The 18,692-nt window shown below is 42.4% G+C and overlaps 1 protein-coding gene across 1 annotated transcript in view; it reads right to left on the reverse strand.

The window, feature by feature from the left end:
* LUZP2 (leucine zipper protein 2) overlaps positions 1-18,692 on the reverse strand; it is a 330,898-nt gene that overhangs the window by 76,326 nt on the left and 235,880 nt on the right. The window contains exon 8 of the mRNA XM_077820267.1: positions 1,409-1,483. Within this exon, the coding sequence (XP_077676393.1) occupies positions 1,409-1,483 (75 nt within the window). The remainder of the gene's footprint in view (positions 1-1,408; positions 1,484-18,692) is intronic.

Consider the following 18,692-nt stretch of genomic DNA (forward strand, 5'->3'; position numbering starts at 1 on the left):
TGCTGTAAGCAAAGAGAGGAAGGATTTCCCAATGGGTAGGGCTCTAGCCTGGGATTTGGGAGACCTTGGTTCAGTTCGCTGCTCTCCCAAAGGCTTCCTTGTGTGACTCGGGCAAGTCACTTAGCCTCTCTGTGCCTCAGTTCCCTCCATGTAAAATAGGGTTAATAGCACTTCCCTTCCTCAAAGGAGTGTTGTGAGGATAAATACACTAAAGATTATGAGGTGCTCAGATACTATGATAATGGGGGCCAGATAAGTACATTATATCGATAGTTCCAAACATACAGTAACATGTAAAACAGAGAGAGAAAGAACGGGCCACATTACATTACAGGTGCATCTAAAGTAATTTAGCTGCTTATATCTAGTGCAATTCAGCATGCCTTTAGCACTGCTAAGCCAAATAACCAATAACAAACGTCCTGAGATTTTTTCCCCATTTTTTTATATCCTGATAACTATGATGTGTAATCTATTAGAGAAGAATAGAACTGAATTATCAGTCCCACCTTGCTTCCACCGAATTAGAATCTAGAGATAAATCCCATAAACGGACCTGTCTGGTACCCAGGAAAGCACAACTTGGGTTTTATTCAAGAGAAAAAACACCAGTATGAAAACTACCCAAGGGTGTGACGCAAAAGCACTATTCATATCAGAAAGAGGATAATCACAGAAACAAGAGATGGACAGAAGATTAAAAGGAAAGAAAAAATAGGAAAAAACAGAATAGTTTTCCTGTTTCCTTACGGTGGGGAAAAATCTGTAACTCAGTGCAGTGATTGTGTAGGCTTGCCAGAGTAAGTAAATAAAAATCATCCAATAGGAAAGCAGTAGGAGATCAATGACTGTTCCTCCACACACCCCAAAAGCATCTGAGGGACGCAAATCCATTGTGCAACACTTCACAACCAATAACTGGCCTGCACAGCTACCTGGGTGCCCTGAGGGAAGAATGCCATGCAATCTCAAGGGATAGCTTAGTTTGTACATTTCCTCTACACTTCCAGGAGGTGAGGAATGGACTTGGCTCAATAATTCCCATGGGGTTATATACATCCGCACTACATCATGCTTCGGACTGTGGCTAAACGCTAAAATGTAGCCCAAAAGTTGATCAAGTATCAACATCTCTTTGTTGCAAGGTAACCTTAGAATTCGGCTTGATACAAGTTTCTCAGTTTACTTTTAATCTTATTGATCCCAATCTTGAAAACCCTACATTTGAGTTTAATTTTATGCACTGATTTGTTCCATTCACTTCAGCGGGACTGTTCAGAGTACATTAAGTGCATGTGTAAGTCTTTGCAGAACTGATGCCTTAATTTGTATTTCTTTGTCAAGTTACACTGAAGTGTCCATAGCGAATAGAGCTAAACACGTTTATAGCACCCAGATAAATTCTTACTTTGTCAAGGGCAGCTTTTTCCAGCTTGTCTTTTGCAATTGCTAACTTTTGCTCCAGGTCTGTGAGCTGTTGGGCCTGTGGGAATAAAAAAAAAAAGTAGTTGATATAATTTACAATACAATCATTTCCCCAGTCGTTTTGCATGCTAGGCCTGAGAGCGAGGAAAGTGTTTAACTTTGCAGATTAAAGTTAAAATTACTTGTCAGATGACCAAGCCCCAAGGGATATTTTTTACTGAGAAAATGTGGCTTTTTATGTGGGAACTGGGCTCAATCCTGCCCTGTTTATGTCAATGAAAGTTTAGTCATTAACTTCAGTGGCAGTAGCAAAAGTCCCCATGTGTTCTGAAGAATTTAGAAAGCCCAAATTAGAGCACTTTTTGTAAAACATTGAAGTGTTCGTATAGTTTTTGTTCCTTGGCTAGTCTTGTATTCCTAACCATTCAGACTCTCTCCGCTAAACTGGAAATTAGACTATACATAACACAGGCACAAACAGCCATGCATACATACTCTGACAGGCTTCAGGGCCTACTCCCTGGTAAACATGGAGTTAACTCCATCTCTGCTTCTTCCTCCTCTTTTGTATGGCACTCAAAGGAAGGGCTATAGGAATGGCTGTTTTTGAGACATTGTACAGTCCAAATCCAGGGGCCCAGGCTAGACCCCACACTGGAGGAGTTTTCTCAAGGAAGAGACCTTGGTAATTTAGACAAATGTTTTGTGTGTGCAGTCATTCCACTGGCTTAAATTTACAACAGTCTACCTGAGTTTCCTGAATTAACAGCAGGGAGTGATTTCCCGCCCCTGGAACTCAGAATAATTCAATAGAATTTTCCCTGAAGAAAAAGAAATTTCAAGTAGGGAACTGAACTTTTAAGGAGTTAAGAGTCCCTAGCTTCCTATGGCTGTGCCACCTATAATGTAATAGCACATACTATGTAACTAAAGAGTTGTGGGGTTTTGTTTTTGTTTTATTGTTTTATTTGCAAATATAAATAGCTTTGTAGTTATTTTCAATTTTTATGAAGGAGAAGGGAGGAAAGCACATTGGACCAGATGGCTGTCTTTTCCATCTGAAACTGTAATGAGGCATTGTACATTTTTTGCATATAAATAGATCTGCAAGGTTCTAACTCATCAGTCAAAGGACATCACATTTTAGGCCTTTGTAAATGTTTACTCAAACAACTAATTGCTAAAATACATTGTTATTTTTCCCCAGAGATACCACAGTGCAGATGTCTGACTTACCTACTTCCCACCCTGCTAAAGTTTTTGTGTGTGATATTTTTCTATTTTATTATTTGGTAGACTTTGACTATGCTGAAGGTGGTTGAACAACGGAAAATTAACTGAATGTCATGTACAGAATTAAAAACAAAAAGTTATATTAAATATATAGTTTTAATTGTCTGACAAACTAACAAAAGTCATGACAGTCAGAGTCATGGCCCTCCACTCTCCTGCTGAAGTGAAGAAAAGGCACTTGTTCATATCTAAACACTTATGGTTTGTTATGTAGTCACAATGGGACAGGACTGATGAGCCCCTCTCTCTTGGCGTGGATTCTGAGACACAACATTGTGCATCAGCTCAAAAGTAGACAGTGACTTGTTACACTGGCAATGATTGCAGTTGGGGGGCTCTTAAAACCAGGTATGACTGTTATGGTTCAGCTGTTGGGTATAAGTTAATGCTCTTGATTTATGACTATAAACCTTTTGGGGCTCATGGGCTCTTTCTGTTCTGTGTTTGTATAGTTCCTAGCACAATAATGCCCTGGTCTATGACTGAGGCTCCTAGGCACTAACATAACAGAAATAAATATCAATATTAATGTCAATATTAATATCAATATGATGATGATGATGAAGAACAAGGAGCAGCTTCAGCAAAAGAACCCAAGCTCCACACCTACATGTTATCACCCATCCGGGTGCCTGCCATTTGGTCATGAAAAAAGAGGCCTGAATTGCTCATGTGGCCAAAAGGAGATTTGGCTGACATTTATTGGCTATTCCTGGCAGCCATGTTAGCATGATCTAGCGGTATGTCTATATTTCAAGCTAGGGGGCAGGAGTCCCAGCACAGGGAGACATACCGGTGCTAGCTTTCATCAAGTTTTCATGCTAAAAATAGAATGTAGCGTGAGACAGGCTAGCAGCCTTGAGTATATACTCATGCGGGACCCTAGATACATACTCAGGGTGGGTAACCCATCCAACTGCCACTGTATATTGAGCATGTTAGCTTGATTAGAGCTGCTGCAGGTTTGTCTCCTTGAACTGGGAATCACACCCGAACTGGAAGTGCTAAACTGCCTGAGGGATGAATTTGGAGAAGCACTTGCAATGGTGGTGGGTTGGGCACAGAAGGACATTATGTGGACAATGAGCACCTCCATACATGTTGCAGGGGAGGATCAGACAAAGACAATACTGATGTCTGCTCTGGACTATGTATCCCAATGATGTACACCTCTCAGATATAGTAGGTACTATTCCCTCCCCCACCCAATTTTTTCCCTTCCAGCTCTAATTTTCAATATAAGCATACTATCATGGATTGAGAGGAGGTTGCCAGATTTGTTGATGGAATACAGCAGCTAAACTCAAGGCTAGTAGCATTGTGGAGGTGTGTGTTGGCTGCAGAATGTGGGGGTGGCTTGGGTCTCCAGAGTGGCTGTGAAAGTGAGTTAATGAATTACTTGTGAATTAGGAATCAACTCTCACCCTGAACTGGAGTTGGATCTAAAGAAATACCTGAGATCAAGCTATGAAGCTCAGGGGTAACTTGTATAGAAGCTTGCAAGGGGCTCTGGGTTTACCTAGACTGTTTAGACTTTGAACAGTTAAGATGCTCAAGATTTGGGTATCAGAAGATTTACTTCCAATCCTCTGTTAGCATTAACTCTAGATATTCTTGCTGTTCATATAAACATGATGATGAGTTTAGCTGGTTGTTGCCTCCCCGCATCTTCTCTGATGCCAAGTGAGGAAGTCTTCAGGTGTTTGTTGTTACAATAAAGTTGTGACCATTTGGTCAAAAATCTACTTTTTGTGTCTGTCCTCACTGATGCCAGCCATTCACAGTCCTGACCTGGGAGGTAATGAATCCAATAGATTATAATTACTTTAAAGTCATAGCGTGTCAGGCCAGAAGGGACCACCAATCTAACCTCCTTTATATCACAGGCCACCAATACCACTCAACACCCACACACTAAACCCCGCAACTTAAATCAGACCAAAGTATTACAGCCCACAGGAGACTAAACTATTATGTGTCATAAGAAGAGAACAGGAGGTACTGAGGTGCACTAGTGCCAAAGTTTCCTGCACTGGCAGGGAAATGATTGAGTGAGATATACCCAGCTATCCTGGCAAGTGACCTGCACCCATGTGCTGCAGAAGAAGGCAAAAAAACCCTCTCAAGATCAGTGCCAATCTTATCTGAGAAAAAATTCCTTCCTGGCCTCACATATGGCAACCGGTTAGAACCTCAGCATGTGAGCAAGAACCAGTGAGCCAAGCATGTGAGAGAAAGAAAGAAAGAATGCTCAGTGTCACTTCAGAGCCCTGGCCTTCTCCATCCAGTCTCATCTCAAACCAGGCCATCAGAGAAGGAGATTAAAACAAAACAACCCAGAATACACTGGAGCGGGGCACGGAAAAATCCCTTCCTGACCCCTGCAAGTGAAACCCCCAAAGCGTGAGCTTTTAGGGACATAAGATGGAAACTGGAAGTGAACCTCCAGCTGATGATCTCCACCACCTACCATCACATGTAACTCTTTCATACAATTGCACTTGTAAGTTTGCCCAGCTCTCTCTTACCAGCTCTGTGGTCCTCTGTCAGGACCAGTCTTCTGTCTGGCTTCCTGGAGGATTTCTCTCTCCTGCAGCCTGTCCACCATCCTTTGCCTGGGCTTCTGAGCTCCTCCAGGCAGCATGTGTGGCAGATCTGGAGGGGCAGGGCTACCTTGGCTCAGTATTGCCCTTTAACAACTTCAGACCCAGTGGGGGTTTGAATATCCCATCACACATCCCTAATGCATTAATAGAAAGCAATCATATCCCCTGTAAGCCTTCTTTATGCTAGACTAAACAAGCCAATCTCACCCAGTCTCCTCTCTTAAGAGAGGCCCTCCATTCCCCTGATCATCCTATACTTGTTCTCTGCACCTGTTTAAATTAATCTTTCTTGAATATGAGTGACCAGAATTGCACACAGTATTCCAAATGAGGTCTCACCAGTGCCGTGTACAATGGCATTAATACTTCTCTATCTCTATTAGAAATGCTTTCCCTGATGCATCCTAGGATTTTTCACAGCTACATTACATTGGTGGCTCATAGTCATCTGTGACTGACTCACAAACCCAGGTCTCTTTCCTTCTCTCTCGCTTCTAACGGATGGGCCCTCAGCTTGTAGCAGAAATTCTTATTATTCGACCCTGAGCGTCTGACCTTCACTTCGTACTATTGAACTTCAACCTATTTCTATTACTCCAGTCTTCAAAGTCATCCTGTATGATGTTCCAATCCTCCTCTGTATTGACAATGCCTCCCAACTCATTTCATCATCAAATTTCATCAGTGTACTCCTACTCCTTGTGCCAAGATCATTGATAGAAATATTCAATAAGGTTAGTCCCAAGACACATCCTTGATGAACTCCACTAGCAACAACCTCTGGTCTGATAATTCACCTTTCAGCACAATCAGATGCCTTCTTTACCTTAGAGAATTCCTCATTTGCCTTACAGTTCGTGTACTGATCCCCATCTTCTCCAATTTAACTAATACTTCTTCATGAGGCATTGTGTCAAATGCTTTACTGAAGTCCAAGTGCACTAGATTTCCCTTATCTAAAAAAATCAGTTATTTTCCCAAAGAAGGAAATCAGTTTAATTGGGCATGATCTACCCGTGGTAATCCCATGTTGCATTACACCCCCTTTTCCTCCATACATTTAATTATTCTTTCCTTCCCAGTTTGTTCTAAAGCCTTGCATACTACTGAGGTCAGACTTACATGTCTACAATTGCCTAGATCACTTTTGTTCCCTGTCCTAATTATAGATATGATATTAGCTATTTTCCAGTCAGATTGTACTACCCTCAGATAGATAGATTTATGAACAATCCTTGCTACTGGACTAAAAATATCATGTTGTAAGGATCGGCAGGACACAAACCCAGATCAGCAGAGTGACCAGGCAACTGACACCTCCAAACTGCCGGTTGGCCACAGCAGTAACCCAGCCACTCCTTGTGACCTGCAATTCATGTACACTATGAGAAGTCCGGTCCACAACACCTGATTGGCAGCCATGCTGGAGGCTCCAGTTGACACTGTATAAGTCTACAGGGTGTAGAAGGAAGTATCCAGGTATCAACAGGGATCCCCAGCAAGCTACCATAACCAATACTGCTTCTCTGCTTCCAAAGTCCCAGCATCGATTTTGGCTCTGATTTGGATTCTGACCCTCATTCTGGACCCAGAACCCTGGCACAGGTTCTGACCTCTGGTATTGAACTGGCCTGTAAGTCTGACCTCAAGCCACTTGAGTCCCACCCCAGGACCCTTCCTGGCATGTCTCAAAGGGCACCACAAATGCCTTAATGGGTTGATCAAACCCAGGAGGAATTCCCCACATTGATAGCACAAGTGTTGCAGCCCTTGTCAGAGAACCAGACTCTGCAGATGCAGATTACTCAGACACATGACAAAAACACTGCACAGTGGACTCAACTGGCACAGTATGCTGCCACGAACCAGTCTCTGACGGAGTAGACTACCTGGCTCTAAGGTGAGAATATTGTACTCTTGACACGTGGCGTGCCATGACAGACACCCACCTCCCCAAGTATGGGGCTGACAGTTCACACCCATGTACACTTCAGCAGAGACTAACAATTCAGGGGGTTTCTTAATCAATGTTATTTGCAGTTCCTCCACTGCTCCATGTCCTATCCCATTGATCAAGCTAAGGTAGGATTTGTAATTAGCCTCTTAACAGAAGAAGTTTTAGACTGAACCACATCCCTGTTAGAACAAGGAAGCCAGTACTGATGAACTGAGACACCCAGTTGGCAGCCAGTATCAAGCAGAGTGTCCAAAGGGTCTGTCCTGGGGCCGGTTTTGTTCAACATCTTCATTAATGATCTGGATGATGGGATGGATTGCACCCTCATCAGGTTCACAGATGACACTAAACTGGGTGGGGAGAGGTAGATACACTGGAGGGTAGGGACAGGGTCCAAAGATATCTAGACAAATTGGAGGATTGGGCTAAAATAAATCTGATGAGGTTCAACAAGGACAAGTGCAGAGACCTGCACTTGGGACAGAAGAATCCCTTGCACAGCTACAGGCTGGGGACCAACTGGCTAAGCGATAGTTCTGCAGAAAAGGACCTGGGGATTATAGTGGACGAGAAGCTGGATACGAGTCAACAGTGTGCCCTTGTTGTCAAAAAGGCTAATGGAATATTGGACTGCATTAGTAGGAGCATTACCAGGAGATCGAGAGAAGTGATTATTTCCCTCTATTTGGTACTGGTGAGGCGACATCTGGAGTACTGCATCCAGTTTTGGGCCCCCCACTACAGAAAGGATGTGGACAAATTGGAGAGAGTCCAGTGGAGGGCAATGAAAATTATTAGGAGCGTGGGGCACATGATTTATGAGCAGAGGCTGGGGGAACTGGGCTTATTTAGTCTGCAGAAGAGAAGAGTGAGGGAGGATTTGATAGCAACCTTCAACTATCTGAAGGAGAGTTCCAAAAAGGATGGAGATAGGCTGCTCTCAGTGGTGGCAGATGACAGAACAATGGTCTCAAGTTGCAGTGGGAATGGCGGGTCTAGGTTGGATATTAGGAAACACTATTTCACTAGGAGGGTGGTGAAGCACTGGAATGGGTTACCTGGGGAGATGGTGGACTCTCCATCCTTAGAGGTTTTTATGGCCCGGCTTGACAAAGCCCTGGCTGGGATGATTTAGTTGGTGTTGATCCTGCTTTGAGAAGGGGGTTGGACTAGATGACCTCCTGAGGTCTCTTCCAACCCTAATCTTCTATGGCTCTATGATTCTATCTTCCTTCAGTGGTTTTTTTTGTTTGTTTTTTTGTCATTTTCAATTACCTATACTGCACTCGCTCAGCCAGAGCAACCAGAGCACAAACTCCAACAGGAGCAGGGGTTGGTCACCTATGTCACCCACCTAAGACAAATCATTTCTGACACCAGGTGAAACAAGGTGGCCCAGTTCTACCAGTTTCAATGGGGATTATACAAGGAAGTCAAAGACATACTAGCTTATGTGGGAACCCTGACCCGCTTGGATGCCTTTACTGATCTCGCTGTACTCAGTGGCAAACTGCTTGAGCGATGCAAAAAAAGGAAGGGGTTCGTGCCACATCCCTGCCAATATTCCTTGGTAACAGTCCACATCCCAGTGTCCATGCAACCCAATGTAGCCCACTGCCATATCACTCTTAGGAAAGAGAATGCTGTTGCAACCACAGTTTTTGTTTCTATTGTGGGGAACATGGTCTTGCACTTTTTGGCTGCCCATCATGGGCCCCAGCCCAGCAAAATTTGTGAAATGACTGAGCCCAGACATGGAAAAGGGAGCCAGTCTGGATGGGCCATGAGCCATTCATCCCCTTATTGAAGCATGCTGAAGGCATGGCGAGTCCTCGTTACACCTTCAAGTCCAGGTTCACTTCCACAACCCAGGTTTGCCTCAATGAGTTTCCCCCACAACGGATGCTCGTGAACACCAGGGCAGTGAACAACTTCATGGACACCAATGTCACACTTGCCTTGGGTATCCCAGAGCAGCCAAATCGAAACCCCTGACCTCAAAGACTGTAGATCAGTGGTTCTCAAAGCCGGTCCGCTGCTTGTTCAGGGAAAGCTCCTGGCGGTTTGTTTACCTGTCGCGTCCGCAGGTTCGGCCGATCGTGGCGCCCACTGACCGTGGTTCACCACTCCAGGCCAATGGGGGCTGCAGGAAGGGGCGCGGGTTAAGGGACGTGCTGGCCGCCCTTCCCGCAGCCCCATTGGCCTGGAGCGGCAAACTGCGGCCAGTGGGAGCTGCGATAGGCCGAACCTGTGGACGCGGCAGGTAAACAAACCGGTCCGGCCCACCAGGGGCTTTCCCTGAACAAGCGGCAGACCGGCTTTGAGAACCACTGCTGTAGATGATTTGCTCCTCTCCTTGGATCCAATGACACAGGAGGCTGTGCCTTTGTAAGCTGTTATCCAGAATCACTGAGGAATTGTAAGGTTTCATGCAATCCATTCACCACACTTCCCCATAATCACTGGTGTCTCGTGGCTGGCAATCTATCACCAGGATGTCTGCGGTAGGAATGCAAACTCAGTTTCTGCTCTGAATTCTGCCTTCAAGTCCGCCTATGTACATTGCCCAATGGATCCTGGCCAGAGACTGGGCCACTGCCAGGAAATCTCTGGACTCTGGCTGAAGGCTGGGTGCGACTATCACCAGAATCAACTCCTGCTCTTTTTGCTAAGTACAGGAACTTTGAGAAGAAATGCAGACCTGTTACCATCACATCAGGACTATAACTGTCTGATTGAGCTACAGCCTGAGGCCAAAATACCCTATGCTACACCTATGTAATGTCAGAACCAGAACTGGCCACCCTGTGTTCCTATCTCCAGAAGGATCTGGAAAGGGGTTTATTTGGCCATCATCATCTCCTACCAGGGCCCCTCTTCTTTTTATCAAAAGGAAAGATGGTATCCAACATTTATCATGGATTATGAGGCCCTCGATCAAATAATCATCAGAAGCTGGTAGCCCCTCACACTCATCTTGGAGTTGTTGGATCATGTGTGGTCAGCCGACGTATTCACTGAGCTCAGCCCGTGTGGAGCTGCCAACCTAGTACGGATCAGAGTAGGGATGAATTTAAGACAGCTTTTTTCAAATCTGATATGGCCATTATGAATACTTGGCAATGCCTTTTGGTTTCACAAATGCCCCGGCCACTTTCCAGTTTATGAAGTATCCCATGACGTCTTAGCCAGTACATCTAAGTCTAAGTCTAAGGTGCTAAACCAAAGACATCTCTGCCGGGCTCTGTTCTTCACCTGTTTTAATGTCACCATCATCAGTCACCCTGGAGCCCAGAACAAGGCTGCTGATGCCTTGTCCTGAAAAGGGGAGTGTCTTAACAGCCAACACCCCTCAAGCACAGAGCCACCACACATCCTCAAGCCCTGCAATTTCCTGGGTATTTCCCAATACCTCCTGTCTTTGATCCACTCAGCAACAGGGTAAGAACACTCTCCCAAGGAGCATGAGGTAGGAAGCAAGGCAACATCAGATATGGCATGATTTACTCTGTTGTCAAGGGTCACCTGTACATCCCACTGGGGTACCCCCGACGTGAGGTCTTGAGACTCAGCCAGGACTTCCCACTAGCAAGCCAGTTCAGCCACCTCAAGATCCTTTACCTGATTAGCCACGTCTTCTGATGGCCTAGGATGTGAGCAATGGAGGTATGCAGTGGGACCAAGTGGCCATCCATGAGTTCCCCTTGGAGCTCTAATACCTGCCGAGTCCTCAGCAAAACCTTGGGCAGCCATCACCATGGGTTTTATAGTGCAGCAGCTCCCTGTGTTTGATGGATACACCATCATCCTCACCGTGGTCTATCAATTAACCAAAATGCCCCACTTAGCCCCCCTTGCACACCTGCCCATCACTGAAGAGATATCTTGACTGCTGGTGACACACTTTATCCATCTCCATGGGCTCCCCAGACAGACTACTTGACTGAGGTCTGCAATTTGCATTGTGGTTCTGGCACAAACCTTTGCTGCTGTTTGGAGTCTGCACCTATGCATTCTCCATCTATCACTGACAGACTGATGGACAATCTGTGAGAATGAATCCGGTTTTAGAATGACATCTATAGTACTTTACAAATGATCACCAGAATGACTGGTCAGCTGTGCTGCCCCAAGCAGAATTCACCTACAATAATGCAGATCACGTCTCCACTGGGCAGAGTCTATTCTATTTAAATTTTGGGTTCCATCTCTGTCTTCACCCACCTGTACCTGCCACCTCCACAAACCTGGCAGCCACCAACTGGCTTACTGAAAACAGAAGCAAAAGTATCCATTAGTTTTTGGGCCACATCTAGATTATCTTTAACCTCCTTTCCATCCACACTGCATCTCATTCCAACTTCATCCTTCCTTATTCTTTTATTATCTATCTTAATTTCCTTGGCAAATGCTAATTTAGATAGACTTTTAAGTAATTCTCACTTTACTCCTACATTTTATAACCTCGATGATTTAATTTTCTTTGCTGGTAGACCCTTTCTTCCATTCCCTACAGGCTCTCTGCTTATGCCTAATTACCTTTTTTGAGGTGGTTATTCATCCATCTGGGTTGGCAGTTTTTCTCTACATTTTTCCTCCTTGCTTGGGATGCAAATTTCAGGTAGCTTTTGTGTAGTTGCTTTGAAGCAGTTCCAAGCCTCCTCCACATTTAAGTCATTGAGCTCTTCACTCCAGCTGACTTTAACTAATTCCCTTAATTTCCCCAAATCTGTACTTTTAAAATGAAAAATCATGGTTGACAAGCTGATTTTGGTCATTTAATTTAAACTTAGTTAATTCTTGATCATCTGATCCAAGGATATTTCCAATGACTAGCTCTTCTATAACTCTACTTCATATCAAGTAAAACCTTCTGAATCTACAGAGTATAGATAGCATTCTTGAAAAGGAGTGATAATATGTATCATAAAAATCATTTTGCAGGGAGCAATTATTATCTAAGCAGTACACATTTACTTGGGTATATATTTTTTAGAGTAATAGTTGGGGTTGATTGATTTACTTTAATGGCTGAGTCTATCACGTAAATTATTTTACTTCACAGGCTATTGAACCAATAGGCCAATGTAGTATCAATCCTGCTGCCACAAACTGACATTAAGTCCGTGCACTAAAAATTCTTTTTATTGAAATAATGGATTGTTCATTCAGCTGCAGCTGATATTAAATCTCAGCTCACCTCTTTATCCCCCTGTAATTTTACAATGCCCAAATTAATTATTTTCCAAAAAAATTCAGAATTGTCTGTTAAACTCCATCTCATATGGTACAATTTTGCTGCTACTTTGAGCTAATCCTTTGAAAAAGTTTTGTTAATTAACATAACCCAGACAGTGAAGAGAGGCTAAGGAAAGGAGCACAACTGGTACCCAAAATGAGCAAAACCATTTCAATGTGGATTATATTCAAAAATGCTATGGAGAATAAGCACAGCTTAAAAGCTTTTCATTCTTTTTGCCAGAAATAAATAAATTACCAGTTTGAGCAGCTCTTCCCAATAATTATTATAGTGAAGAATACTGCTAGAATTGGTGATCTCTTACCCACTGTAAAAGAAAAGTTTTAACTACACCCACTATAAGGGCATGATACTGTGAGGCACAGAGGGCCCTCAACCCCTCACTAATATCCATAGTACTGATCTTCTTATAGGATTCATCACCTTGAAGAATCAGGCCCTAATAGAGGAGAAATGAAATGAAATAATAGCATTGAATGCTCTGAGAGAGCATTTTGAACACTTACTCTAAGTGCAGGAACTTAAAGCCACTTAGGAGTCCTGCATTCCCTTCCCACTCCCAAACTCCCACTGAACTCAATGTACTCATCCTATTTATCGCAAATTACCTTAGAGAAAATGCCAGCATTTAAATAAATATCTACAGATATGGGGTGAGGGGGGAAGAGACAGATGGCTATTGGGCTAGAGTCTGATCTATGTTGCATAGATAAAACTCCAGACTGGCTCTGGATCAGAAACAGGATTTTTGTGTCTATTTGAATCTATGATCTGTCGAACGGTATGCAAACAACGTCTTCTCTTCCTTGCACTATGCCTTTGATTGTTTAACAAAGATCTATAATTATTGCATGCTGTATATTATATTGAAGTTCTAAAGCATCAGCGCTCTCTCTCTCTCTCTCTCTCATACAGAAAGTAATAAAAGTGATACACTCTATGATCCTCAGAAGCGAGATATTTTATGCTTTTTGGAGACCAGGCAAAATGTCCTCAGATGTGTTAATGTTGTTCCCTAAAATCTAAATTTTTCACAGGGGAGGCATGGAACAAAGGGCATATATACATCACCTTCTGGAGCACGGAACACTGCATATCACTATAAAGCAGCTCACCCAACTTCTAACAAGCAATCTACATTCAAGCTACATTCCAAATATAGCCCCTTCACTTTCCTCCTCATGGAAGGCTAGACCAGTGGTTTCTCCTGCAGGATCTCCTCATCCTAACCCCTAGCTCTCTCTGCTTCAGAAAGATAACTAAATCCTCATGTCTGAGTTAATAAAATCCTTTTGCTAGTATGACGCGGCAAAAAACCCAAATCTATCTCTATGCATGCACCAATTCTATATTTCATGCACCTGACATCAAAATGACTCATCAAAAGCATGCTGTATCCCTTTGCGGAGCCCTGGAATCTACCATCCTGTTACGGTGGCACACAAATTATGCCTGACTTCTGCATAGGACACACAGGCAGTCCATGAAGTGGCTCCTTTATGATCTCTTCCCCTCCTGCCCCTAACCCCTGTGCAGCTATAATTTGACCAGAGATGTCTTAATGGTTGGACATGAATGCTTCCGGGACGATTAAGAATTGAAAGTCATGCCAAGTTGTCAATTATAAGGGTTCAGAGAAGAGCCAGAAGAATGATTAAAGGATTGAGTTATAGACTCAAGGAACTCAGTCTGTTTACCTTAACAAAGAGAAAAGGGGTCTCTTGATTACAGTTTATAAAAGTACCTACCTGGGGAACAAATATTTGATAATGAACTCTTCAACCTAGCAGGAAAGGGTATAACATGATCCAATGCCTGTAAGTTGAAGCTAGACAAATTCAGACTGGATATAAGGTGTAAGTTTTCAACAGTGCGGGTATTTAACCACTGGGACAGTTTACCAGGGGTCATGGTGAATTCTCCATCACTGGCCATTTTAAAATCAAGATTGAATGTTTTTCTAAAAGATCTGCTCCATGAATGATTTTAGGGAGGTTTTCCAACCTTTGTTATACAAGTCAGACTTGGATTGCATGTACTGCCTGGATATTACGAAATATGCATGACTGTAATTCAAGTAATATGCAGGAAAATTCTATTATATAAATATTATTTGGGATTGACTGTTTATGGTGTCTGTCACTCAATAAGTAATTTCCCATAAATTTGGAATGAGGTCTCAGATGTAACTGAAAACCTTGTGTCACAAATAGGAACAGATTGAAACATGGCAAATTGCGCTGAATTGGGGTATTTTGGGAGGGTGGGGGCGAAGGGTGTCAAAATTTCAAAACATTTCCGCCATGTGTAGCTAGAAATGGCTAGATTGTCCCTCCTCTTAAAGGGACTACTCCCATGTGCAAACACAAATACATGTATAAGTGTTGGTAGGATCAGGGCCTTATTCAAGACATGCTAAAGTGGGATTTTATTGGGATTTCTCCCAAGGAATTTTTTTGAGCCTAATTATATTGAATGACAAGGACTGCTCCTTATTGATGATTATCACAAATTCTACTTAATTGGGAAACATTCAGTCAGTATCTAGTAGTTAAATGGTGTTTAACCACATGAAGGTGTGACATTTTGAGCTCTAATTTTATTGTACTTAAATATTTAAGTTTAAAAAAGGTGAGCATCATTTTCTTTTCTTTATTTTTGGTGGATTATTTATTTTAAAATTTTATCTTCTATTTGGCACAACTATTGAACTGGTAAGAGAGACAAACATTGAATGAGCTGTCCTGTGAAGAGGAATCTACTACATTTACTCTCTGGACATTATTTGCCTCTTAGAAAAAACAAACACTTGGTGCCACTGGACAAGACTATGTACTATAAAACAGCATTTTAAATATAGTAGAAACTTGCACTTCGCTGGCTGCTATCTGTTCATTCAGATGTGCAGCTAAAAAACCACAGCCATTCCACAATATCTGAATTATATTTCAAGAATGTATAACAAGAAAGAAAAAAAGCCAACTTAAAATATGATTCCACTCAAATCCTTGCAGTTTGTCTATTTTCCTGATGCTCAATGCTGTTATCCTCATTAGTGACTCTTCTGGCTGTTCAATCTAAGCAAAGTATCTTGACCTACATGGTTTTTAGTAGTGGAAGCTTCACTTCCCCCTTCTTATTAACATTTTTCCACTCCATGTTTCTTCCTGCACATAAAATATCACCCTGTGACTCAAAAGTGACAGATCATTCAGATTTTAGTTACAGTAAGTGACAGGAGGCTCCCATCTCTCTAGAAGTGACTCCGTATACTGGGATCTAAGACAGAAAGCAGACTGTACAATATTACTGAATGATTTATATTCAGTACTTACAAACAGGGGTGCCACAGTTGCAACTGTCCCTCTGTCCCTTTTCTGGTTTCTCTGAGTGCACCCTCTCAGGGGTGGAGCCTCTTGTGTCTTTACCTATTGTCAGGTGGAATTTTGTATTCTCCCACACTAAGGCCTTGTCTACACTGCCACTTTACAGTGCTGAAACTTTCTCACTAAGGGGGGTGAAACCCCCCCCCCCCCCTGAGCAATGCAAGTTTCAGCACTGTAAAGTGGCAGTGTAGAAAGTGCACCAGAGTTGAGAGCTACTCCACTCGTGGGGGTGGTTTTTTTACAGCGCTGGGAGACCTCTCCCCCAGCGCTGGTGCCGCGACTACATGTTGGTAGTGAAGACATACCCTAAGACGAGGGCCTGAGCTACAAGCACCCTATTTAGCAATTATTACCCTGTAGGTTCAAATAAATTCAATCACCTGCACTTCTTACTTTCAGGAGTCTGTGACCTGTGGGGTAGTGACAAAACAGCCTCCTTAACACAAAGATATTGTTCATTTTAGCACTAGAAACAAAGCGTTTAGAGACAAATAATTTAAAAGAACAAACATTCCACCTGTATGTCTGTCTTTCCTGAAGTCATACCATCCCTAAGGGCAACTTAGGCAGGTCTAACTTCTTTAGAAACCTCCAAAAGGTGTTATGTGATTTGGTACCCCTGAACTACTGCCTCTCTCGAGAAAGGGTCCTGTTAAATCCTTCCAGAATTTTTTTTGTTCTCTTGTGTCCCTAAATTTTGACCCTTTTGGTCAAAACCAGTCCTGTAATTTGGGTGGAGCTGGAAGCAAAATCATCAATGCTAATAGTTCTGGCATTGTCCCTGAAGAACTCTTAAGTGTTTGCTGAGGGAAGCTATTTTCTTCCTTCCTGCCCATTTTTCCAGATAGACTTCTATTAAGTTAAACTAGTACAGTCATACAGAAAACACCCCCATAACCAATCCAACATATAATATTCATAGGTTTCAAAACCTGCCTGGTTTCGACTGGAATTTTGTCAGAATTGGACCATTCCTGTAAGAACACTGCAATTTTGAAGAAACAACATTTTCTAACTGCGAAGTGTACTGTTAGAAAATTTCCGACCACCTCTACTTTCCTGATTTCATGGAATTGGTGCTAGATTTTGATTTTAGGCACAGACCTGAGCAACGATTATGTGTAAGATACATCATCTCCATGTGGCAGTCTCCTGAGTAATAGTCACCTTCCTGCTGCCTCCTATCACAATCACACTCCTGTTCAATTTGGTAATAATAGCCTGCTGGCCTTAGCCCAACTCTCCAGGCAACTTCAGCTGTTCTGGAGAATAAATACAGAGGTAGAGCCAAGATTTGATCCATTCCCCTACCCTCCCTGTCCAGGATTTAAGTCTTGCTTACTCTTACATATCCATGGGCACAGAGAGACAGAATCTTGCTCTTTGAGATTTTTGCAGTGTGTGTGCTTGCATTTCACCACGTTGGTCTCACTGACATCCATGTTAGCCCAATGAAGTCACTGGAACAGCACGGTTGTAACTAAGAGGAAAGCTTGCCCCAATAGCCTTATTATACAAAATTTTGAGTCCCAGAAATCTCAGAGAAAACACACTATCTATCTCAGGTATTTCGACAGTGACTATCACTGTGGTACTTAAACACCAAAGAGAAATGACTGTGCCAATACGGATTACTTACAAAGTGTATGGTCGATACTGGCCTCATTCATTGAGAATTCTTGCACTACTTTGTTATATAGGCCATATGGAAACAAATTAAGAAGTTTCATTAGAGACTTTCAAACTCCCTCTCCTTCTTTTCTTTATTTTGCTGTCTGTTACCCAAAGAACCTGTCTTGGGCTAGACTTATATCTTATGACAGCTCTGAATTCCCCTTTGTCTCATAAGCTTTGGGCCTGAGCTTGGGGGCAGTTCGGGTTCACAGCGGCAGTGTTTTCAGTGTCTTCATTAACTTCTAATCCTTCTCCACATGATACATTTCGGATCTTGATAAAAGCAAGTTTACTGAGTAGGTGGCAATCATTTGGGGCCAGATCCATTTCCCTTTGAAGCCAGTGGCAAACTCTTCCTGACTTTGGTGGCAGTTGGTTCAGATATGAGGTTTGAGAAATTTGTGAGCTTGTTTAGCATTAAAACTGTTGCTGCGGCTTCCAGACTTATCTAAGTAACCTTGTCACACACACTAACTCAGACTGACTATTAAGGATAGCATTGACTTGAAATGTAAGTCTAGAACCTTAAGGCCACCTCAAGGGTATGTAAGAAACGTTTTAAATTGGATTTTTCAGTTCATTAAAGATGTAATAACATTTTAATACTGAAGGCTACATTATGAGAAGCTCTGTAACAATATGCTAATATATAAATTACTAAGAACTGAAATTCTACCCAAATGTTGAAAACTTGTTTTTCCCACCAGTTTATAAAACTACTAAAGCAAACAGTAGGAAATGGTACATTCTCTAGTTCAATTAAAATATCCATCTTTATTGGTGTAGATTAATGATGCTTTGAGAGGTATATGAGGTTAGTCGTGACTGATGATCTATTATAGAAAAATTACAAATGTGTTTAATGATGTGGATATAAGTGGATATATCGTATTACATCCCTGCATACTTTGTCACCTCTCTCCTCAGATTTTAAGCTCTAAAAAGCACCCCATTGTATGTGTTTTTTACAGCGGGTTAACATAATTGGGCACAATTCTGTTTAGGTTCTCAATGTACAACTGTAGTACTACTAAGAGTTAATGAAAAAAATTGCATAAAGGAGGCATTGAAGAATGTTAGTCTGTAAAACT

The sequence above is a fragment of the Eretmochelys imbricata genome, chromosome 6 (assembly GCF_965152235.1).
Source record: "Eretmochelys imbricata isolate rEreImb1 chromosome 6, rEreImb1.hap1, whole genome shotgun sequence".
NCBI classification, from domain to species: domain Eukaryota; kingdom Metazoa; phylum Chordata; order Testudines; family Cheloniidae; genus Eretmochelys; species Eretmochelys imbricata.